The 26,693-nt window shown below is 34.8% G+C and overlaps 1 protein-coding gene across 1 annotated transcript in view; it reads left to right on the top strand.

The window, feature by feature from the left end:
• The window catches only part of LOC124642655 (protein obstructor-E-like), a 69,945-nt gene that overhangs the window by 29,910 nt on the left and 13,342 nt on the right, over positions 1 to 26,693 (top strand). Inside the window, exons 3-4 of the mRNA XM_047181230.1 lie at positions 25,632 to 25,868; positions 26,246 to 26,434. Of these exons, the coding sequence (XP_047037186.1) occupies positions 25,632 to 25,868; positions 26,246 to 26,434 (426 nt within the window). The remainder of the gene's footprint in view (positions 1 to 25,631; positions 25,869 to 26,245; positions 26,435 to 26,693) is intronic.

Raw genomic sequence — 26,693 nt, 5'->3', positions numbered from 1 at the left:
AGACTACTGATTAAAAATATGATTGAATCACTAAAAAAAACTTAATATATAATTACAAAAACCATCTAACCTAGGTCTCAAACTCTATTCATTTACCAAGGACACATAATAGCGGTTTCCGTTCAAAAACAATAATGATTGTTTTATTTCTATCAGCTGTTGAGTATTGTGTGTCTAGCTAGTGTCAAGGCTAGACCTCTGAGGCTGGGCTAGACACGGCGTGTCAGCTTACAGACTAGAGGGGTCAAGGTCAAATGCAGATGCATCTGACCTTCGGATATCGATGCTTATCGATAAATTCTTGACATTGTTTCTTGAATGAAGTTGTGTGGTTAACTGTAACATTGTATATATTAGAGATGGTTAAGTTTTGGATGTTCAGGTTTGGCAAGACATTTGAAAGTCGATATGGTTGCAAAGAAAGTTAGTTAAATGTCAAACAGAGAAGTAGTGAGTAGCAAAAATACATTCTGTGCCGATACGGAAATGATAGTAAAGGTAGAGAATAATTATTTTGGTATGACGTTTAAATAAAGGTATATATATATATACGTTTAAATAAAGGTACTACTGAAAATCATTCATGCAGATACGTCTCTCTGACATGTACAAAACAAACTGCAATTTAAAAATATTTTAAGCTGTTTCCGAAAACTGCAAAACCAATATTTTCAATATGATGTTCACTTTGGCATAAAAAATAATTTGGGAAATAAAAACAAACAAGTATTTATTGAATCTCCCAAAATAGCCATTGATAAAAAATAAATCCACATTCGTTTATTTTTTGTTTGCTCTCAATTCGGATGGATTAAACATTATTTACTCTACACGGTTGAACGAATTTAAAAAGCAATTGACAGTAATTTTAACCATTACTTATTTAACCATCTCAAAAGGAAAAATATACCGATTTACATGATTATTCTCTTAAAGGGCTACAAAAAAGGTAAATTCTAACTCAGGGACACGTTATTATAATGTGTGATGTTCTGAGACTGTTAACACCCAAATGCTTTTATTTCCTTCCAAAAAATCTTATTTAACAATGCGCATAAATTAAATATCGTCATCAAGTTTATTCTTCATTGTCCCAATGCAGGGCACTTCTTGTATTGCGGGAACTACTTCTGGTACAGGTAAAGGTAAAGGTATGCGTTCTTCATCACGCTGAACAAGCGCTGTTGCTAATTTCCTTACGAAGTTTTCCTTCACTATTCAGTCATCATGGTATCCAAAATACCTACATATATGTAATGACGAGTATAATCTACAAACCGATTCCCCTCAGCTTCAAATACTGCCCGCAGCTAGGGCTGCCATCCGTCCGGGTTTCCCCGGATTTGTCCTCGTTTGGAGGCCGTCGGGGGGCCGTCCGGGCGGGGTTTCAAGAACTTTTCATGTAATGAAGCACCTCATTGGATTTAAGTATGTGTTAATAGTAAATGGATTACAAATTAGGTATTATTTTGTTTAAAAAAATCGTACTCCTTCGGGGAAAAAATGCGATTTACGCCAAATATCCGGGTTTTTTAAATGTTTGTCCGGGTTTGGTGAAATTCGAGATGGCAGCCCTACCCGCAGCGGGATAAAATATAGCACATGTTACTCGGAATGAGTGTAAGTGTATGTGTACTTTCCAACAGTGAAAGAATTTCTCAAATCAGTTCAGTTGCTTCGAAACTTTTAGGGTACAAACAAAAACATGTTTCCTCTTTACTATATTATAGTTCGGCCGTTCAGAGAATGCGTTCCTGACACCTGTCAGTTACCAAGTTTACCAAGTTATTTGACACTCAGTTTGGACCAAAATTATAACATTCATTGATTATTGATATAATAATGTTGTTTTAAATTTATTTCATCAATTGTTAAAACGGTAAACAATCAGCAAAAAATTTTTATCGTAACTGCAACGCCATTACAAAGTTACGTCGTCAGTTCAATCGCGATGTGTCAGGAACGCATTCTCTGAACGGCCGAACTATAGTATAGATGTCCGATACAAAAAACCAAAGATGGCACAATCTAGAACGAACTTTCCATTGATGCTGTTTCATCAGCCTCCCTGAGGGCATTTCAACATCATGCCCGAACATCTGAGCGCATCTTACATCACGCGATAACGACCTTAATTGTTGCAAGACGCAATAACATGGTTATTACCTTAATACCTTTTATAGTTCATGGACAGGTATGTATTGTTTCCCATATATTATAGTGTACATTATGTATTGCATATGTTTGTGACTTGAGCCATATTAATGTACAGTCAACTTCAGGTCAGTGGTAATAGTTTTATAGGAAAATCATACTTATTACTATTGAGTTAAGGAGCATGACAGTTACCACTAATGTGCAGTTTACTGTATAAGTTTGAGTACCTACCTGTCTCGTTTAGCAACTGCAAATATAACGATAGAAAATGATAATGGTATAATTTTAGAGTATCATTTACCTATCGAAAAAAATATTGGCAATCGAAGTAAGACCATTTTATCCCACTGTACATATTTTATTTAAAAATCTAAAAAAGAAAACAGAAGGTCACTTTTAGAGGTCTCAATTTACACCAAAAATTCGCATGCATAAGTTAACTCAAAAAAGATGTCTAAAAATACTTGATTTACAAACGGCAGCGAAAACTTAAGTCACATAAATTGGTCCCGGGTCTTTTACACGAAAAAGGCTCAGTCAATTTACTTAGTTTCAAGTTAGAATTTATTAGAGGTTGCATTTTCTCCGAAGGTTTTATGTACCAAAGTCATTGACTCTGGGCTTTTTGGAAAGGTCCCAAAAATACCGAAGAGCTAAGTGACACTTGAATGTACATATTTGCATTGTCGTCTTTTGTCAATGTTTTACGTACCTGTATTGTGTATGGAGATATTATGTTTCTGCAGTGCGATGGGTTCAGAAAAGATGACTGCTGTTTTATCTTTGGCATTGTGTGAATTGTCATAAAATTGTAAGACACTGACTGTGAACTTTTAGTGAGCCGACATGTGACAGTGACCATCCGCCGACTGTGGACTTTTAGTGGTATGATATTTGGCCGGATAGTTGACCGACAGTTTAGTTATAGGGGGGCTCTAACTAGGAACTTGACTCCTGAAATATGGAAAACTCCTAACTTAGGTAACAAAAATAATGAAAAGTAGTTCATCACCTCTAGGTATTTTAGCTTAAGACTATTTTAACATTTGCTCAATGTCAATGATCAAAGATGATGATTGATGCACAAGTAAGGGCTGTAAAAAGCGAAATAAGGAATCAAAATACTTTTCTACGTCTTTCTTACGATATCCACCTGCTTACACACACAGTGATTAGATGACTACACATCTAGCGCATGCGCACTAGTATAAAAATGTCAGTGAATGCATCCTGTCCAACTGCATTGCTGATCTCGACAGAACTCATACGCAACAAGATGTCCAAGTTATAAACTAATGCAGATATATAGAAAATACATAGAGTTATGTTCTAAAGAAACATTATTTATGGTGAGTCGCACCATTTAACTATAACGATTACCAAATATTAACCAGGCGTAAAACTGCCGTCCATTGGTCAAATCGACTGAAAATGTTTCGAATATCGTTACGTAAAATGGTGCAAGTCAGCCTTAATTTATATTATCACTGATAAATTCTTTATGTTTCTTGGTGAGGAAAATTGGTATACCAAAAAACTTATATTGCGGTAGGTAACAAAAGTTCATCTTAATTGGCGACTTCTTTAGTGATAACTTTATCTTTATCCTTATTCCACTGTTTCTGATCCTTATAATTTATAGGATTACCTACTTACCTAAATTTTACAATTAAATCCTTCTATCAGGTCCTTCCGGACACACTTTAAGTAACAAGTAAACCTGTATACAGAAAACTACTAAAACTTCGGAACCGATTTGAAAAATTCTTAAACTGTTGAAAAGCTAAAATATTTCCAAGTAACGTATTCTACCTATCTTATCCAAGTATGGGCAGTAAACCGCTAAAAAATCGCTAGTTATTGATATATATATATACCTCAAATTGCAAAGTAACCCTGTATAAAGAAACCATCTCAGTTTTTCATTACTTAAAACCCTCTTCCAAACCAATCGCTTATCACTTAAATGCCGACGAAGTGTAGCCTACATACCGTCCCTACTTATGTAGTAACAGCATCCTATTAATTTCCCAATCCCAGTCATTTGCTAGCATTAGTACCTGAACCAACTCTAATGGGCATTTAACCTTTTGAATCTAGACTTGTAATCAACAGTAATTCTAACTTCTGCACTAATATAAAGAGCAGCATGTTCGTAAGTTTGTTTGTAAGGCGTAATTACGTCAGATAGAAAAGTACAGAAATTTTGATAAGAACAAGGAGTATGACGATCTAGCAGAGACCTTTTTTATGGGAAATCATCAAATGACCCCTCCCGCTGTGGGTTAGCAGCGTAAGGGAGTGTCAGACTCTTACTGACTAAAACCTATTATGTTCCTTCTGATGCCTTTTATGTACCAGGGTCTTGGTAACTCTTTCGAACAATTCCGCAGCCCATCTAGGAAAGACATTAAGTTAATTTATAAATTAACTGAAGTAAGAATATTATAATATGTGTATGTATTCCAAGCATAATTCCAGGTGAGGCAAATACCAATGCAACTTTTCTTTTGTATGTACTTTCTAAGTATATCTTAGACACCAATGACTGTGTTTCGGATGTCATTGAACATCCTTGGCAGTCGTTACGGGTAGTCAGAAGCCAGTAAGTCTGACACCAGTCTAACCAAGGGGTATTGGGTTGCCCGGGTTACTGGGTTGAGGAGGTCAGATAGGCAGTCGCTTCTTGTAAAGCACTGGTACTCAGCTGAAACCGGTTAGACTGGAAGCCGAGGTCGGAGGATGATGTATTCCAAGCATACTTCACTCCCGCTTTTAATACAATATTCTTGATAAAAGCTGAGTGCAATAACCACACATTTTCACGCCGTCGTAAATCAAAAGCAGCTTGTAAAATATAGTTATCTTTTAATTGGATTAATACATTGTAGTGTTAAGTCTACCAATTTCCTGGTTTCGCTATAAATTCTACTTAATTACATGAAGACTATAATTATAGCAATTTGCTGTAAAAACATTCTAATACTGTTTTTTAGAAAGTGTATGTTAAATTGCAATTTGTGATTTGAAAGGCAGGAACACACTGGTGACTAATTAGTGCAAACGTTAACGTCAATATTAATAACTATGTTTAATTTGACGAGTAATTTTTCAGTATTAATTACAGCGTTAAAAAAGACAGTAATAACTAAACATTGTTTGTAGCATGCTGAAACTTTTTTTGTTTTTTGTTTGTATTGAAATATTCTTTCACCGTTGGACAGCTACACTCTTTCCAAATAACAAGGGGTATGCTTTATCCCGGTACGGGCAGTAGTTTCCACGGGATGCGGACTAGTTATATATAAAATTATATAAATACAGTCATTTATTACATTCTAATTATTACTTTGAAATAACATTTGTGTATGTATAAAATTATAGTTACTTTAATAATAAAATACTCTTAAATAATAGGCTTGATTACACCTCTATTATTTTACGTAGAATAAAAAAGAAATTGTTTTAGCTCCTACTTAAAAAGAAATGTTTAGCTTTCATAAATGAAGACTTCAACAGAATGAGATATTAAAAGTCAAGGTCGAGCTTAAGGCAGGCTTTTATAATGAAGCTTTCTTTGAATATAAATTAATTCTTCTCATTATATCATCTAGTCTAGACAGACACCAACCGCCAACATCACTTGCGTACGTGACAATCAAACGATGATTATAGAGCCTGCCTGAAATTGTCGCCTAAGTATCTATACCTAAAGATCATTTTGCTACCATCGACATCAGATACCTACCCGATTTTTCAATCATCATTAATGTTAATAATAATCTAAAATAAAGCTTAATAATCTACAACTTTAATTTTACAATAAACTTACAGCATAAAAAACGCCCTATTTAAAAGCATAACGCTTTTTGGAACCTACTTTTCTACAAAATAGATAAGCCGAATTCTTGAAGATGCAGCATAAACATCTCGATATACACTTTAGTATCCTAGGTAGATATAGTAAAAAAGCGAGAAGGGAACCAAAACTATTGCCAAGTAGGTTTGCACACAGATGCATCGTGACACTTTAACAAGTTAGTCTGAACATGAACTGCAACGAGTTAGCCAACTACTAAGTATTAAGGTGGATTTACATCTACAGACAAAAACTAAAGTTAAACAAATAACATAAAGCTACGTATAGGATGTGAAATGTCTTTATAAAAGCAGTTTCTCGCGATTTCATCCACGTTTCGTGGGGATTTTTTTCCCGCAACCGGATATACACCTAGAATTAGTGCAGCTTCTCAACAAGGAAATATTTTTTCAAATAGCTTCTGGAGTTTCGGAGTCAGTAGGTACTAAAAGCTATCAAATCTGTCCCCTTTATAATATTGGTATGGAACCATACCTAGATAATGCAAATGACACGCGTCTGACATACTCATTATCTAAAGATATGTAAATCCACCTTTATAACTTCATTAGGTAGATTGATCCAGGTATAGTTTTCCCAGAAGACATGACCTATCTTATAAGCTAGGGTATGATCTCCTAGCCTTAATCAGAAATAAAACGTCAATTCGTATCACAATAACTTCTTGTATTCACTTTTAAAACACAATTTAATATCAATCGTAAGAAAATATAGTTTATCAGTCCACGAAGGAAACCAGGGAAGCGCGCGCTCTAACTGTCAAAATCTCTTTTTAGTGTTGTCCTCACAGTAGAGGTAGTGTTGTCCGTATAAAACTAAAATGATTTAGTATACTTCGGTAAATATAGTATAGTTCCTTAATGTATGAAAAGAGAATATAACATACAGAACAACACAGGATAATATTAGTCTAACATTCGGCCATTCTGACCACTAAGTTTGTCCTCAAACTTCTCAAAGTCAAAGTCAAATCATTTATTTCATTTAGGCCTTTACAAGCACTTATGGACGTCAAAATTATAACTAAGTTTGATTCTAGTTGCCCATTCCAAAAGTAGCTTCCTATGGAGAAGAACGGGCAAGAAACTCCATGGTTACTCTTTTTAAAAATAATATAGTATTACAATTTGTATGTATTGATACATACAGTAAAAGCATGCGAAGATCATGTAGAATCGCAAAGACAAATGAGAGTAAAGTGACAATCAAAATGCTACATGGTGTTCACATTTACAAATTGGTTTATATTTTGGTACAAAGTTAAAGGTCAAAGTCAAGAGGTTATTCGCCAGCAAGAAGTCATGACTGTGCCACCTTTACAGAGCTGCGTTCCTAGGACTGCCTCGAGGCCTTCACTCTTACTGGAGCCATCCACGCCTTCCAGCCAATCTAAACTCACGACATCTGCATTTGACCCCTCACCGCAAAGCCAAGAGGATGTCCACCAACAAGGCTTCACGATCGTGCCAACCTTCCAGAGTCGTATCTTTAACTAGGACGGACTGCATCGTGGCCTTCACTCCAACTGGAGCCATCCACGCCTTCCAGCCAATCTCAACTCACGACATCTGCATTTGACCCCTCACCGCAAAGCCAAGAGGATGTCCACCAACAAGGCTTCACGATCGTGCCAACCTTCCAGAGTCGTATCTTTAACTAGGACGGACTGCATCGTGGCCTTCACTCCAACTAGAGCCATCCACGCCTTCCAGCCAATCTCAACTCACGACATCTGCATTTGACCCCTCACCGCAAAGCCAAGAGGATGTCCACCAACAAGGCTTCACGATCGTGCCAACCTTCCAGAGTCGTATCTTTAACTAGGACGGACTGCATCGTGGCCTTCACTCCAACTGGAGCCATCCACGCCTTCCAGCCAATCTCAACTCACGACATCTGCATTTGACCCCTCACCGCAAAGCCAAGAGGATGTCCACCAACAAGGCTTCACGATCGTGCCAACCTTCCAGAGTCGTATCTTTAACTAGGACGGACTGCATCGTGGCCTTCACTCCAACTGGAGCCATCCACGCCTTCCAGCCAATCTCAACTCACGACATCTGCATTTGACCCCTCACCGCAAAGCCAAGAGGATGTCCACCAACAAGGCTTCACGATCGTGCCAACCTTCCAGAGTCGTATCTTTAACTAGGACGGACTGCATCGTGGCCTTCACTCCAACTGGAGCCATCCACGCCTTCCAGCCAATCTCAACTCACGACATCTGCATTTGACCCCTCACCGCAAAGCCAAGAGGATGTCCACCAACAAGGCTTCACGATCGTGCCAACCTTCCAGAGTCGTATCTTTAACTAGGACGGACTGCATCGTGGCCTTCACTCCAACTGGAGCCATCCACGCCTTCCAGCCAATCTCAACTCACGACATCTGCATTTGACCCCTCACCGCAAAGCCAAGAGGATGTCCACCAACAAGGCTTCACGATCGTGCCAACCTTCCAGAGTCGTATCTTTAACTAGGACGGACTGCATCGTGGCCTTCACTCCAACTGGAGCCATCCACGCCTTCCAGCCAATCTCAACTCACGACATCAGCATTTGACCCCTCACCGCAAAGCCAAGAGGATGTCCACCAACAAGGCTTCACGATCGTGCCAACCTTCCAGAGTCGTATCTTTAACTAGGACTGCATCGTGGCCTTCACTCCAACTGGAGCCATCCACGCCTTCCAGCCATCTCTAACTATGACTGCATCGTGGCCTTCACTCCAACTGGAGCCATCCACGCCTTCCAGCCATGCTAACAAATCGTCAACAATATAATTGCATAAACTCTCACTACGATAAACAATTTCTGCGAATATTTTCATTTCATTTCATTTTGAATCCAAACTGTGACTTGTGTACATTGCCATTTTAACAAATTGGCAACCATATACTTGTACAAATTCTTACTACGGTAAACAACTTCACGTCTAGTATTTGGACTTGTATACTTTATCAAAACATTCAAGTTTAACAGAGTAAGTTAATCTTACTATCACTGTGACTGCAACGAGGAATTCACTCCTATTTGGAGCTATCTACGCCTTCTAGTCATGTTAACAAATTGACATCAAGATCCTTCTATCAAGTCTCTCGACTTATGTACCTTATCAATACATTCAAATTTAACCATGACAAGTCAACATCAACATAAATTGGCATCTATATACTTATATATTTTCCTATTTAAATAATCGACTTGTTTTATATCCAGTCTCTGGATTTATATTCTTTATAAATACATTCCAATTCAACCATTTCAAGCCAACATCAACATATTGATATCTATATACTTATATAATTTCCTATTTCAATAATCGACTTGTTTTATATCCAGTCTTTGGATTTATTTCTTTATAAATACATTCAAATTCAACCATTACAAGTAAACATCAACATATTGGCATCTATATACTTATATCATATCCTATTTCAATAATCAACTTTATTTATATCCAGTCTCTGGATCTATATTCTTTATAAATACATTCAAATTCAACCATTTCAAGTCAACATCAACATATTGGCATCTATATACTTATGTCATTTCCTATTTCAATAATCGACATGTTTTATATCCAGTCTCTGGATTTATTTCTTTATAAATACATTCAAATTCAACGATTACAAGTCAACATCAACATTTTGACATCAATATACTTTTATCATTCCCCATTAAATAAACAATTCTCTATATCCAGTCTCCGGACTTGTGTAGGTACCTTACCAATACATTCAAATTCAAGCAATACAAGTCAAAATCAACATATTGACATGAATTCATTTATATAGTTCCCCATCAAATAAACAATTCCTTATATCCAGTCTCGGTTCTTATCTTACACATACTTTATCAATACATTCAAATTTCAATATTACAAGTCAATATGAACATATCGACGACAACATACTTATATCATCAATCATTAAATAAAGAATCCTATGTATCCAGTCTCTGGATTTGTGTACCTCATTCAAATTCAAGCAGTACAAGTCAACATCACCATATTGGCATCAAAATACTTATATCATTTCTCATTTCAATAGAAAACTTCTATTATACAAAGTCTCTGAACTTATGTTCCTTATTAACACATTAAAATTTATCACTATCATAATTCAAAGTGCAAATCAGTATTTACACATTGCTTCTGCTTATATAATTCTCATTACAGTAAACAACTTCTTTCTATCCAGTACCTGGACTACTGTACATTAACAATACAATATACAATTTCTTAATATCCAGCCTTAGATTCATAAACTGCGTCACTACACTTGTATTGATCTTCAATACAATATACAATTGCTTAATATCCTGTCTTATTTTATATACTTCACAATTACACTTTATTGGCACAATATATACAATTTATTTTTTAAGGACTTAGTTTCGAAGAATTGAGAGCTATGATAAATATACACAGCTTTTTAAGTAGGTATGTGTCAATGAAGATCTCTATAAATATTGATTAATAATATTATTACAAGCGGCTCCTTACACAAAACCGTCCTTACACAATTCCTTCGTGTATTAAATTCAGAATCATAAATGACTCGTAATTGTCAATATCCTCAAACTGGACAATATACAAATCTCTCAATTTATTACATCTTCTATCTCTGACTACAATATATATGTATACATATTTTATCTCGTTTAGTATCCATTAATCATCAATATGATCAAAGTAGCTAATACAAATTCTTTAGTCAGTTTCTCTGCCCATCTCTTATTTATATTCGTTATCTCACAACTAGTACAATATATCTTGTCTATTCAATACTCAATTCTTTATTAGCATTCCAGTCGCTAGTTTTTAATAATTAACAACATAATAAAATGAGAAATGTACAAGTAATTACATTTTTCTCTGTCCATCTCTTATTTGTATTAGAGCAATGCCTATGGTTGAACTAAATCAATGCATGTCTTCTATTATTATTATTTAACAACACAATCAAACTCAATCAGACCATACAATTGTTACAACATTACAATTGTTTCTGTTAATCCCTTATTGTAGTGGTTAAAATATATAAATACATAATATCCATTTTCTTCCTCGAGTCGTTTGTTTTCAGCAACAAACAATAGAACCAGCTAAAACAGTACATAGTGCATACCTTCCAACCTATGAACTTATCAAAAGTTTATTTATGTAGTCTTATTTCAATAATTCAACAATACAACCAAACTGAATTAGTATGAATCTTTCAATTCATTTCACATCTCAATACAGAGGCGCGTAAGAATTAATAACAGATAATCAAGGTAAAAATTGTACAAATCTTTAATTTATTCATTCAATTTTCTTCGTCTGGTATTGTTTTATTAATTAACAATTCATTAAAATCACTACACTTCTCAATTTAAGCTTTTCTTTTTAGTTAATACCATTTAATCAAATTATAACTCTACAAGTTGTAAAGCGTGAGTGGAAAAGCTTTCTGCTCCTTCGGAACTATATCCCTGATGAGGGATACGAAAGCAGAATTGAAGGTGGTGCCGTAGAAACAATTTTAATACAAACAAAGTGACAACAAAGTACCCCTGAGCCTAGTTTAACTCATGGTTCTTTATTTATGGTGCCTTAAAGTATTGCCTTCTTTAGCTGTGCCCTAACAGGGCCTATAATGGTACCTACTTAGTTTTAAGCCTCTTCAACATCTATTGTAACATTATGGAATGCAAATAAATATATATGAATATAAACATAACCAGATGTCATCATCTTTAAATATAAGTTCCAATCACCATATAAATTGTTCTTTATTAGTCAGTTTTTTTTTCAATTAATGGTTCAAACTAATAGATACTAAGCAATGCTCTTTCTTAGTTGTTGACTGTAAAACACTTGTGGTTGTACTTACTGACTTGTTAAAGATGTTGTTGACACCCCACTGAATTCACTCCTCTGATCCTCCACAATCTTGGTTCCTATTTTATAAGTGGTCAGAATAGACTCACAACATCAATCAAGAAAATCATCATAAACTGTACATGTAATTTTCTGTGAGAGAAGGTCTAACATACAATATGTGCTGAAATTTAGTCTCAGAATAAAATGTCTTACCTCCCAGGAAATTACAAGATTTCCTGTCATAAAGAGAGTATAGAGAGAAATGTTAACTCGTATCGTTACCATCCATAAAGGTTCAGGTTCAGTTTATTTATAATAATCTATATGTTTTACTGAGTGCCCTGGTATGCATTCAACTTTTTAATGGGCTAGGACAAATTACTTATTAATTGCCTAGTCTTTTATTCTTTAACTGTCTCACATACTTCTTTTTCAGTATGGTATAATGTATTCTGATGGTATAGCTCCTGTGTAGTATCAGACAATTTTATGTATAACTAATGTTGTTTTGTTCCAACTCAAACCTATCTCTTATTGACCCAATTGCCATATTCATTTATTAAGTTAATAATATATAGACTGCTTTCGATTCAGATTTCAAAGCCGAAATTTCTTTATTTTGTATTTATTTGATTCTAGTATACATATCTTTAAGCACTTCGGGTTATTTTTAATGGTTGAGAAAACTGGTCTCAGCATCAAGTGGTGGATTCCAAATTAAAATGAAATCTTTCAAAAAGAACATATCTGATCTGGCTACTCAGATTACTGACACTACTGAGTTATATTTTCTTCTGATTAATTGACACTACTGATTTATATTTATTTATTATGCTTCAGTCTGTAAAATCCTTTAAGTAAATAATATTTACTACAATTGCTGCATCTTTACTGTGATTAAACTATCCTTAATGTGTTACAGTCCTATAATGTACCTGTTAGCTGTAATATCATCCAACATTCAGATAGAATAAGCAGTTTAACTTTTTCTAGGTGAGGCAATTTACAGTTAATAATATGGAAAAGATCATTTAAAAAGATTACCATTTTTATAATTTTCACTTTAGATACTCTTTAAAATAATAACAAGCAATGATATTTGCTTGGAATGAAGTTTTACTTAACAATGATGTATGCTATTGGCAGTACCAAGATATTGGTAAAACATACTTACTGTCTGAAACATACTGGCTTGAAGCATTTAGTTTCATAGTTACTTTATTAATAAAAACCAGTTTAGTGTTTATAGTACTTTAAAGTATTTGATTATCCATTATTAATACCTGTTATCACCGCTTTGGATGTACATAGAATAGTCAAGAGCTGTGTCGCACGGTTTTTGTTGGTTGTCAATTAACCACTTTATTTTCTACCTCTATTTGTAAGTGATTATGATTATTTCAATTTTAATTATTGTAATATTGGCTTTATATCATGAATATCCTATTGTTATATCCTATTTACTTATTTTTATAGGTACTTCCTTTGTCTATTTCAGTAATGTATGTAAATAATGCATTAACACCAAATCGTTTGGCCATCATCCCCATGAACTATGCAATTAGCTTTACTTGCTTTATTTACTCTTTTCTCATGAATATTTTATGTATTCAATGTGTAGCAAAAATAACACCATACATAATTACTCAGGATATAAATGTTTACCTCAGAGTATCTGTCATGTTCCCAGCTGGTTTATGGATGTCTAATGAAATATATTGTTGTACATTTACTCACCTTAAAAATGTATGCATCAAATGGATCAATAGCAAACTCTGTTCACATCCATGTAAAACTGCACTTATGTGCTAAATTATATTTTGAATGGCACCCATTATGTACAACAAAATATCTATAACCTAGAGGAAACTCAGTACCGAAGCTCTGAAATGTCAGCTCAAATAGTTTTTAGTATATAGAGCTAAATGTTTCTGGTTTTATATTTGTATGCCATGACAAGTGGCAAACATGTTTTAAGCACATACCTTTAATAATTGTATTATCCTACATGCATGCACCTGCGTGTGTATGCATGTATACACATGTTTGGGCAATTAAATGATTGTTTTCTATTCCATGGATTAATTGGAATGAGAAAAAAAAATATTAATGCTTATACCTGATTGTCCAATGTCTCAGGTACCTGTTGCATCGCGGCGGAGAAGGTGTCTAATCGCCATCAGGCGTAGTGTGTGTCAAGCAGTAATCTACACACAAGAATCTTGTCTGGTCGTCGTCATTATAGGCTCCACAAGTTGTTGACCATGTCGCTTTGTTTTCCTTGAGTAGATAAGTCCTTGATACATTATTGCGGTTGAGCAATCAGTGCTGTGGTCATCTCGTCTTCGTTTAAGTGTTTCGCATAGTGTGGCGTGATCATTAATTTTATTGTATTCGGAGCATTCGCGCCCCATTGGTAATTAGGCGTTTTCTGTTCTTCCCGCTTCTGATATAAGCTAGGGTATGATCTCCTAGCCTTAATCAGAAATAAAACGTCAATTCGTATCACAATAACTTCTTGTATTCACTTTTAAAACACAATTTAATATCAATCGTAAGAAAATATAGTTTATCAGTCCACGAAGGAAACCAGGGAAGCGCGCGCTCTAACTGTCAAAATCTCTTTTTAGTGTTGTCCTCACAGTAGAGGTAGTGTTGTCCGTATAAAACTAAAATGATTTAGTATACTTCGGTAAATATAGTATAGTTCCTTAATGTATGAAAAGAGAATATAACATACAGAACAACACAGGATAATATTAGTCTAACAATCTCGATTACCGACTATCGGATATTGATGTAGCTTGCTCGAACCTACGCTCGAGCTGAATGCCAAGTTTCAAGGTCAAAGGTCAAATCTAATCGGGAGTAGCAGTTTAGATTATTCGATATGCGCTTGGTAGCAAAATAAGGAAAGACGAGATCTGGTTTAAACTGGTTTAAAAAATAATACTTTCGCGACTATACGATATTCTTTTGTTTTATGGGTTGTGTGACTTTCAAACAGTTTAGGTGCTTACATTGGTTTCCTTAGTCGGATAAATACGATAATTTTTTTTATAAGAGTCTCTTTCGTCTATTTTGTTTAAATTATGTAGCATGCCTATATAAAATTAATTTATTAATAAGTAGGTAGAACTACAAAAATATCGTATGGCAAAATAAAATAAACACGAATATCTTCCAAAAAAAAAAACCAGTCTCAACCATTCGTAACAATCAAGTATTTAAATACACAAAACAAACATCGTATGCAACAATATTTCGCAACATTTCACGCACGCACAAACTTACCCTCCTTACGCCTTGTCAACACTATTTAGCAAATGCATTAAAAATACATGTGTAAACAGTGACCCAACGTAAAACAATATTTATTGAATAAACTGGCCCGACTGTGTTGTATTGTTTCACAAAGTTAGCGCGGTTTTAGACTGGCGGTTTTTACGTGCGCATTTTGTAGGTTGATTATGTGTGTTTAAATGTTATAGACAAAAGTAAAAAGTCTATTCACTCGGGCCTGACTGAATTCTGACAGTTTTTAGTTTTTCTGGATTAGTTTCTCTGTTTATTATTTCTGTTCGTACTTATTATTTTTTATTGATGATAATTTATTGTAATGTCAATTAGTGTTGTTTTAAATTTGTTAACTTTTATCGCTTTCTTCCTTTTGTATTTATGTACATTATCACTTTTATATATACCTACTGTTTGGCTTATTTAATTTCACTGTACTTGTAAATTAGTAATTACGTGCATGTCTATCAGAAATGTTGAGTTTACCTATAAGTAATTGTTGTACAACTGCTATTCTACTGTACTAGCTCGTAAGTTCTTGTTTCTTGTATAAACAATTGTTGGTGAACCAGATACATAAAATAAAAAAAAAAAAAAAAAAAATAGACGCAGATGAGCTCGTCTTTTGTTTTTGTTTTACGTGTCACTTGAAGTAATAACGCGCTTATGAGGGAAAAAGGCGGGAACCATTGAAGTGGAAAGGCGCGCTTTTTAATTTTGAAGCAAATTAAAATTAAAATATTAGGTTTTCTCGGGACTATATTTGTAAATAATAGTGTGAATACAGTGTAAATAAATAGTTGTAAATAAATAGTTGTAAATATGGGGAAGAAGAGGCGGCGGAAAGATGATCTCATAGATGTCCCTCCAGACGTGAATCGGCCTGAGTCCGTAGATTCGGACTCCGAACTTTCGGTGGTGTCGGCATGCTCCAACTCCAAAGTTGAGGAGTCTAAAGATAAATATGCCATTTACAAAGTCAAAGGCTACGCACGGAAGTATCCGGAGGACTGTAAGAAGGAGGAGTTGGTTGTCTTCCTTAACCATATTGACGAAGGCAGGACTTTTACTGACAGAGATCGTATGGCTCTATCTAAGGGCATACGGGAGCATGGTGTGTCTGGGGTGATGCACTTGCGAAGCATTAATAGATACAAGGTTGGCGTCACTTTCGACTTACCGAACAACGCAAATATGTTCCTGAAGAACAAAAAACTGCTGGAGCAATTATCGCTCAGAGCGTCTATTCCTGCTGGTGATACTGAGGTCACTGGGGTACTCACTTCAGTACCAGTTGATATGGCAAATAAAGAAATTTTTTCGTTGATTGGTAGTTCAAAAAATGTCATCCAGGTAAGGCGTTTCATGCGCAGGGTAAGAGGTGATGGAGGTAAGTTCTCTTTCGTTCCTACACAGGCAGTAGCGGTTACTTTTGCTTCAACCATCTTACCGCAGTACATATATTTGGATTCTTGGCGGCATGAGGTAAATAAATATATCCCTCCTGTTAAGCAATGCCTTAAATGCATGCGATATGGGCATATCGCCAAATTTTGTAAAAACTCGGAAGTCTGCTCGATCTGTTCTGAGCAACACAATTTTAAAAAATGTAACGTTGCTCCGCAGGATGCCAAATGTGCAAATTGCAAGGGCAATCACATTGCAATATCTTCAGCTTGTCCAATTAAAAAACAGCAGGTAGAGGAAAATAAAATAAAATCTCGAAACGCCACTTATTCAGACCTTTTTAATGTGAATTCATTCCCAGCTCTAACGGCACGCAATATTGACACGCAAATAAATAATCTTATGAAATCAGACAAATTTATAAATACATTAGTGGAAACACTTACGAAAATATTAAGCAATAAACAAACACCCATTAATTCAATGTCGATTAAAGAAGCTCTCAAATCAACTTTATGTGATAAATTTTCTTCTGCCTGTTAATGGATATTTCGGAATTAAATATTGTCCAATGGAATGCACAAAGCTTAAATAGTAACAAACATATATTTATTGACTTTCTTTATAGACACAATATTCATCTGGCAATCATTAGTGAAACGTGGTTAAAACCGCAACACGATTTTAAAATTAAACATTATAATATTGAAAGAAATGATATTGGTAACAAACATAATGGTGTTGCAATAATCATTCATAAAAGTATTAATTATACTCAAATTAAAACCTTCTGTGATAACTCATTACAAAATATTTGTGTTAAAATAAAAGTAAATAACAAAGAGTTATGTATAGTCAGTCTTTATAGTCCTTTGAATTGTAATCCGCAATTCTCAAAGGAAAAATTGGATCTATTAATAAAATCTATTCCTGAACCTTTCATATTGGCTGGTGATTTTAATGCTCATCACACATCTTGGGGCTGTGGCTCGGACTCTGTGCGTGGGCGCAGTATTCTACAGGTTATTGATGATAATAATTTGGTTCTGCTCAATGATGGTCAACCAACTACTGTTGGGTCCTTGACTTGGCGTCCTAATGCGTTGGATTTGACATTAGTTTCATCATCTTTAGCGCTGAATTGTGAATGGAACGTACATGATTGTCCTCTTGGTAGCAGTTATCACATCCCTGTAATCATAAAAGCAGTGATTAGCAATAATAGTTACATTAACAACAGTCATTATTCTTCTAATGTTGAGCATTTGCCTGTTTATCCAAATTACAAATTGGTAGATTGGAAGAGATATACCAGTAGTGTTGATGAATTGCTATATGATTTTGAAATCGACAGTTTATGTATTACTGACACATATCTTAGATTTTGTAGCATTTTGCGCACAGCAGCCGCCAATTCTATAGTCAGTTCTGCACATTCTTCCAATAGATCTTGTTGCATTAGAAGTAATAAGCGACCTTCGCTTCCTTGGTGGAATCAAAAGTGCGCGGAAGCTGTAATAAACTTCAGAAACGCATATGTGGAATTTAAAAATAATCCATCCGAAGAAACTTATTTGCAATTTAAAAGGTTACGGGCAGTTAAAAAACTGGTTTTAAAAACAGAAAGGCAAAAAAGTTGGTTTTCCCTTTGTGAAACTTTTAATAGATCTACACCGATATCAATAATATGGAAATTTATGCGCAAATATAATAAAACATACAATGTCAGTGGTCATGAAGACGATACATGGATTTTAGATTTTCTTAAAAAATATACACCAGATTTTGTCCCATCAAGTGAAAAAATTTTCACTTCTGGTTGTAATTCTAGTAATTGCTACATGCTTGATCCCTTTACATTGCAAGAGTTGATGGCGGCTATAACTTCCAGGAGAGATACCACATGTGGTCTTGACGGAATGCCGTATATACTTTTCAAAAAACTTAATATTTCAGGTTTAAAATTATTTCTACAAATTTTGAATTTGTTATGGGAAAATGATATTATACCCCATAATTGGAAGGTTGATTGCCTAGTACCCATTCTAAAACCTGATAAAACTAAAATGTGTCCTGATTCTTATCGTCCTATAGCTCTTACTTCTTGTGTTGGTAAATTGTTTGAACAACTGTTAAAACAACGCTTAGAATTTTATATAGAAAAAAATAGTATCTTACCATCAAATCAATTTGGTTTTCGTAGGAATCGTTCCGCTCGTGAAAGTATTTGTCAACTGCAGCTTGATATTTATAAATCCATAACAGCAAATGAAAATTTGGTTGGAGTGTTCTTTGATGTTGCAGGTGCATTTAATAGTGTAAATATAGATATTCTATGTGATGAGTTATCACAGATAGGGATTCCGGGAAAAATCATTAATTGGCTATCAAATTTCCTTAATAATAGGGAAGTATTCGTAAAATTTAATAGGCACCTTTATGGTCCTAGACTATCGGCTAAGGGAGTTTGTCAAGGTGGAATATTGTCACCTTTAATATTTATATTGTATATACATAGATTAAATTTAATTTTAGGGGCTCAAGTTAAAAATCTACAGTTTGCAGATGATCTTGTGGTTTATTCATCTGGGAAGAACATTTCGCAAGTAGTTGAGACAGTCAATGTTGCATTAACACATTTGCACAATTACTTCTCTTACCTTGATCTCACTATCAATCCATTAAAGTCCAAAGTAGTCGTTTTCGGTAAGCGGAATCATAATTTACCCGCTGTGTTGTATCATAATTGTGCATTACCCAGCTCTCTTGAAGTTAGATTTTTGGGAGTTATATTTACACACAATTTGTCCTGGAGTAATTATATTAGGAATATTGTTGCCAAAGCAAATAGAGGTTTTAATGTTTTAAAATCCTTGAGTGGAACTTACTGGGGAGCAGACCCAAAAATATTATTATTGTTATATAAATCTTTAGTACGTAGTCACTTTGAATATGGTTTTTATTGCTTTGCTGCAGATTCAAAACATGTAAATAGTTTAAATATTTTGCAAAACAAATGTTTGCGGGTTATTACTGGGGCATTCAGAAGTACTCCTGTGAACGCTTTGCAGATTGAATGTAATGTTGCACCTCTAGCTATTCGTTTTGATTTCTTATTGGAAAGATTCTTTCTGAAGCTTTATAGTGTTTCTGGTAATAGTCTTTTAAACAATCTTGTACATTTAGCTACACATACTACTTTAAAACCTTTTTATATATTACAAAGTCTTAAAAAATTTAGAGCTTTTATTGAAAATATTAACATTCATCAATCAAAACATATCCTGCCTTGTTATGAAGGTTCATTTAGTAGTAAATTTCCAGCTATAACTGTCATTATAAAGAAGAGAAAAGAATTGTCTTCTAAAGAGGATGTGTATAATATGTTGTCAGAGTGGTCAGATCACAAATTTGTATATACTGATGGTTCCAAGAATGATAGAGCGGCTTCTTTTGCTATTTATGAGCCTACTTCAAATATCGGTATAGGCATGAAAGTTGACAAAAATGCCAGTATTTTTACAGCTGAAGCTGTTGCAATCTTGAGTGCACTGAAACATATAAAAAAATCCAATTTAGAGTCTAGTAAATGGGTCATAATAAGTGATAGCATGAGTGTCCTACAAAATATAGCAAATAATAAATTCCATGCTAACACTAACTACATTATTCATCTGATTAAGGAAATGTGGGTACAATTGATTGAGTCAAATATTGAAGTTCAATTTGTATGGGTACCATCTCATATTGGCGTTAAAGGAAATGAAAAAGCAGACTATCTTGCCAAAAAAATTGTCGAACTAGAGGATTCAATTCCCAGCAGCGATAAAAGTGTTTCCATACCTTACACAGATGTAGTTAGTCTCTTAAGGCAACGCATGTGTGAAGCGTGGGGGAGACATTCATATAATTGTGTGCACAATGAAAATGTGGGTTCATGGTTTAATACTCTCGATGTCCAAGTTAATACTGTACCTTGGTTCTGTAAAAATAACATTTTTTTAAATAGGAAATTTTATTCAATTATTTGTCGTATGCGTTTTGGTCATTGCAGATTAAATTATCATCTTCATCGTCTCAAAATGGTCAGCTCAGCATATTGTGATTATTGTCAATTGCAAAAGGTTCAAACACTACATCACATCTTTTTTGAGTGTTCGTCTTTCAACATTCAGCGCCTTGTGTTGTCGGATGAGCTTCTAAAAATTTACAAAAATCCTGAAATGGTCCCGCTTAGCTTACAGGAGTTGCTTATGAATGCTTCAACTTATATATATTTGTACAGATTCATATTGGAAACAGTTAATGACATTTAAATGTTCATAAAAGTTAGCATTACCTTTGTATATATAATTTATATATAGTTTTTAAAATATTCTATTATATTTGTCTAATTTATGGTGTATATAAATAAATAATAGCATATGAATAGGGGAAAAAGGTGAAACCTTTAAATAACATTAACTTGACGTAAAAAATACGTTGACACTGTCTTTAAAAAAAAAAAAAAAAAAAAAATTGATATGACTTGACATGAAATTATGCCTTTAACGGCTGGATTAGGAAAAAAAAACCTGGATAATAAAAGAAGACAATGACTTGACAAAAAATTATTGATTTGACATGAATTAAACACGTATGACAAAATTTTAAAAAAATATTACGAAAGAAATAAATACCTACGAAAGACTAGGCAGTATGGTCGAAAGACTTTAGCCTGCCCTATGGGCAAAAAAAAAAAAAAAAAAAAAATAACGCGCTTATCTGTCTAATTAATATTATAAATAGGAAACATTTTTTGATTCCTTGTAGTTTTGTACCCTGAAAGCTCAGAAACTACACAACTGATTTGAAAAATGTATCATTGTTTTAAAGCTACACCCTTCCCGAGTAACATAGACCATACTTTATTCCGGCACGGCCAGTAGTTCCCACGGTACACGGATGAACGCATGAAATCGGCTAGCTATTTGCTCCTCATCTTTACTTCTTCAAACAAATGACGGAACATGCTCGTGTACGTGATTCCTCTTCATATAAACGTCGTGTACATCAAACGCGCAGAAACAAACACTAGTCTGTAACCAGCCTTACCCGATTACGCGAGTTACGTCAACCGCGCACGGGTGCGCATGCGTGGAGAAAGCGCTCCTTGCGCAAGAGTCGCGAAGACTTGTATGTGACATTGGAATACATTTGAATAATCCTTCAAAATTACCATATTTTGATTGCGTAGGTACATTGTATTAGGTATTCAATAACTTCGCGTCAAAAGCTATGCAATAGTTTGATTGGTTAATATATCAATGTCAGATTTTTAAAACTCAATCTATGTTATTGCAAAAAAAAGTCAATTACTATTGCTGTTTTATCATTTAATTATTTATTTTATACATACAACAAAAAGGGAATTAACCTCTTACATATCGCTAATCCTAAAACAATAGAAAATCAATTGCCTCTCGCTACGTTTGGGCTTCGACATACAACGGGTTAATAAACAATTTTATTAATGAACGAGTCGTGTATCTATATCTATCAAAGAATGATATAAAACTTTTCCTGAATAACTCAAGTCTTTCAACAAACATAAAAGCTATAAATGACTTATCTTTAAGGTACAAACATGCGCAGACACACACAAGACCGCAATGTATGTACAAACGCAGAACAATTACTGGGACATAACAATTGTTGTATTTGACAGGAGATTTTCAGAAGTACCACTTTGTAGAGAACAATGAATTTACATTTTGAATGGATATTTAATTGTTTTAATATTTTATGAATGGATAGAATGTGAAGGTAAAGAATACAATTAATGTGGGATCTTAAAATGTGCAATACTTTTGTTACCTTATCATCCTGTTTTGAAGTTTCATACTTATATTTGTAGGCCTACTGAATTTATCTAAAATGGTCTTCATTGCCGTGATATGAAGGATTTTGTCCCTGTTATGGTTATTATTACATTCCAAAGAAAATGCGTTACTGGGTCAATGAGACAGATTTTTAAGCATTTTTATCATCATTGAGAGGTTTATTTTTGCAATTATAATCGAAAGGTTTAATGGCGTCCACGGCTGATTTCAGCAAATAAAAAGGTTTATCGTAGCAGCGACACCATTATTTATCTTTTTAACCCTTACACAACATTCTAGAATAATAACTGTCTAAACCTTCTGCACTTTAATTTCCTGTACACCCCCACTCAATTTATAGTTCGGCCATTCAGAGAATGCGTTCCTGACACGTCGCGATTGAACTGACGACGTAACTTTGCAATGGCGTTGCAGTTACGATAAAAATATTTTTGCTGGTTGTTTACCGTTTTAACAATTGAGGAGCATTAAAACAACATTATTATATCAATAATCAATGAATGTTATTACGTCGTCAGTTCAATCGCGACGTGTCAGGAACGCATTCTCTGAATGGCCGAACTATAACAACAATATTGCCAAATAAACTTAATAAAGACGTAAGTTATGCGCCGACACGCCAACATGGCTATTGTCATCGATTGATACGTGCGTCGCCATTGATGTGCCTGCTTTCAACTATTTAATAGCAAATGAGTTGGTTACAAACAAAAGAAAAACAGAAAGTTATAGGTTTTAACTATAAAGAACAAATGACTAGCGGAGATGTCATAACGCAATATGTTCTAAGAAAGTATAGCGCGCCAAAACGCGGGTTTTCGAGGGACGAAGAACGTTACTGAAATGAAATCCTACTATTCTATTATAAATCCTACTTCCTACTAATATTATAAGGATAATAATAATGGTTCCGAAACCTCGTGAAAGCTGAGAAAGAGAAACAAATAAAATATCTTGACTTAGCGCACGAGGTTGTCGCCATGTGGGATGTCGACACGGCTGTTATTGTGCCGATTGTCATTACGGCCAATGGTCTAATAGCCAAGAGCCTCGACGAACACCTCAGGAGGCTCTCGTTGGGCGGCTGGATCAAGGGACTGATTCAGAAGGCAGTACTCCTTGATACGGCACGTATTGTGAGGAGGTTTCTGTCTCTGGGACCCTAACCACCGGTACCTTGGACCCTGTGCCCGATATCGGTGGCAACCTATTTTTTATATTTTTAAATGTTTTTTATTTTTATATTTAATATTTAAAAATGTAAATAATATGTTTGAAAATAAATAAATGTCAAAATGGTTCCGAAAAACAAATTAATCTCCAGCGATCTGTGGCCGACTATTATTCTTATTAACCAGCGTTATAATGAATTACCGACACATTATAAATGTGAAAGTTTGTGAGAATGTATGGATGTATGTTTGTTATTCTTTCATGCAAAAACGGCTGAACCGATTTGATTGGAATTTGGTGTGAAGATAGGTGATACTCTGGATTAACACAAACTACACGGTACTACATTGGCTACTTTTTATCAACACATCACGCGGGCGAAGCCGCGAGCAGAAGTTAGTAATAAATAATAATGAATTCCATCTGAAATAAAGCTTCAATATCTACTATGATTCAAACAACCCTTAATTTTAATTAGAACTCAGCACAGTTCCGAGAATTGTATGCCTTTGACGTCATTACACATAAATAAACATAGAACATACATGTGTAATAAAATGACTAATCTTGATATAGTTGATATTATTAGGTAAATTGTATTTTGTAATGTATTAGGTAAATGCCCAGGTTCAGGCAATTTAGATTTTTTCTCTATAGCTCCAAATGATTGAAAATACACTTTCAAATGTAGGTAATGGCTAAGCGTTATATCGGGTGTGTCGTTCACAATCACATTAAATGAAATGCGTTAATATACTGGTTAATATATGTCGATTAACACAAAGAAAAAAGAAAAATACGTAAAAATAAAAAAATGAATTTTTCTAACAAAGTAAATAGAAACAAAATGTGCGAAAATTAGAACACCATATAAAAGTCAGTCATTACAAACAACTGAAATTCTCCCTTGAAAACTGACATCTGTCAACCGATCAAAACATTCGATATTCCTAACTTTATCTCTGCTTTGCACATGATGTCGTAAATTATAAAAACGAAAAATGACTCCTGTGGTTAAACCACTGAATGGATTAGGTTATTTTTTTTACAATTCGCCACAGAATATTATAAAGTATATGCCATAGGATTTAATGTGATTATGAACGACAAACCCGATATATCATACATCAATCTATGATTAGTAGTTGGGTAAGTATTTCAAATTCCAGAAAAGCTTGGATTTTAAATACGATTTAAATCCTGTGAAAATATTTCATGAATTACCATTTTATAAGTAAAATCAAGGAAATCTAAGAATATATTAAAATAAAAAATGATCCTTCGACGTAGACAGCGACAGTAACCAAATTGCTGAGCAATTTTAGACCTTATACCAATGTAACAGAAGTTACCAATTAGAGACTCAGATAATGACTTGGTATGAAACGTGGCTGTGGCCCAAAGGCTTCCTGGGGTAGTCAAATTGTGCTGAAACAGCAAAACGGGATCCTTTTCAAGGGTCGTTGACCTTTCTTGATGGACTCGGCTCAAAAGTTATAAAGACAAGGTCAATAAAATACTTCGGCAAAATGTTTTAAAGAATACGAAGCCGCAACAAAGTTATTGAAAATCTTAATGACTGTGTTCAAATTTTATAGCTGGGCTATTTAGCCGTTTAGTGCCCATTACCTTTGTAAATAATAACTAATTTTACTGCTTTACTGTAAAACCTCAATATTTATTGTATAAGTTTGTAATGACTATTGTGTTTATGATTTACCAATCATTCATTTAACTTGCTGGGCTGTATTTACGATAGACCTCCCAATGTTTTGCGGTCGGTTTGACTATTCAAAGCTTATTTACAATCAAACTGACCTACAAAAATAGTTGACGACCAACGACCACAATCGTAATATAATAATAACCCATCAGATTTAAGTTAAAGCACATCACATAGCCAAAAACTTTACCAACCCACCAAACTCTTTTCAACAACCTTCTAAAACCCATTTCTCTCCTTGCAGTGCTGTTGGCAGTAACCTTCGCAACATGTGCCCAAGTCGAAGACCCTTGCAAGACGAAGTCCCGAGTAGTGGCTGATGACAAGTACTGTGACAAATACTGGGAGTGTGACAACGGCCAGTCGATCCAGTATGACTGTCCTAACGGGCTGGTCTTCGCTGGCAAGCATCGAGGAGTGACGGAGGGTTGTGACTATCCTTGGAGGTCGAACTACTGCGAATATCCTAAAGTTCAGATTAGTAAGTTGTTTACTTTTATGTAGTTTCTATGTTTTACTAACAAGGTGGGGAAGATTCCGTAGTTCCAGTGGTAAAGTGGTAATCACCATCAGCCTTTTTACTATCCCACTGTAGGGCAGAAGCCTCTTCTCATACGGAGTAGGAATTAGTTAGTGATTACGCTTGCACGAGGATTAGTGATTCCAGAATTTTTATAGTCCAGTCTTCCTCAAAAAGCTTATAGATTTAAGATACACATAACTTACACTGGTACCGCCTGACCGGGCATCAATCCCACTGATACTTAAAAGTCAGTTACTGCAACCAGTGACCACGACATCCAGAATCCTTATCAACCATTTTCACCCCATAACTTACATTACAATTTCTGTCTCCAGACCCCCCAATCGGCACCGAACACTGCGACTGGCTGTACGGCATCTTCGGCCACGAGACCTCATGCACTAGGTACTGGACTTGTTGGAACGGCACTGCTACGGAACAGCTGTGCATCGGAGGCCTGCTGTACAATGAGAACGCCCACTCCTGTGATTGGCCCGAAAATGTTGATGGCTGTCAGAAACATCGTGAGTTCTTTTTTTTTTTGTATTGTTCTTTTGAAATATCGGGTCATAGTTCAGTAGGTATATCACTGGAGTGCTAAGCTCGGAATGTGGGAGACGATGCATAGTTTTGAGCAAATACTTACGCCTATCATAACAAATCTATATTCACAAAGGGATGGGAGATATAAATGGAGCCTGCTTAGTTTTTACTTACAAAGGTACACTCGTTACTTAAATAGAAAATTATTTTTTTAAGAACATCAGAAAATCACAATTACAA

The sequence above is a fragment of the Helicoverpa zea genome, chromosome 2 (genome assembly GCF_022581195.2).
Source record: "Helicoverpa zea isolate HzStark_Cry1AcR chromosome 2, ilHelZeax1.1, whole genome shotgun sequence".
Lineage (NCBI taxonomy): Eukaryota > Metazoa > Arthropoda > Insecta > Lepidoptera > Noctuidae > Helicoverpa > Helicoverpa zea.
This window is presented reverse-complemented; position numbering and strand designations above follow the sequence as displayed.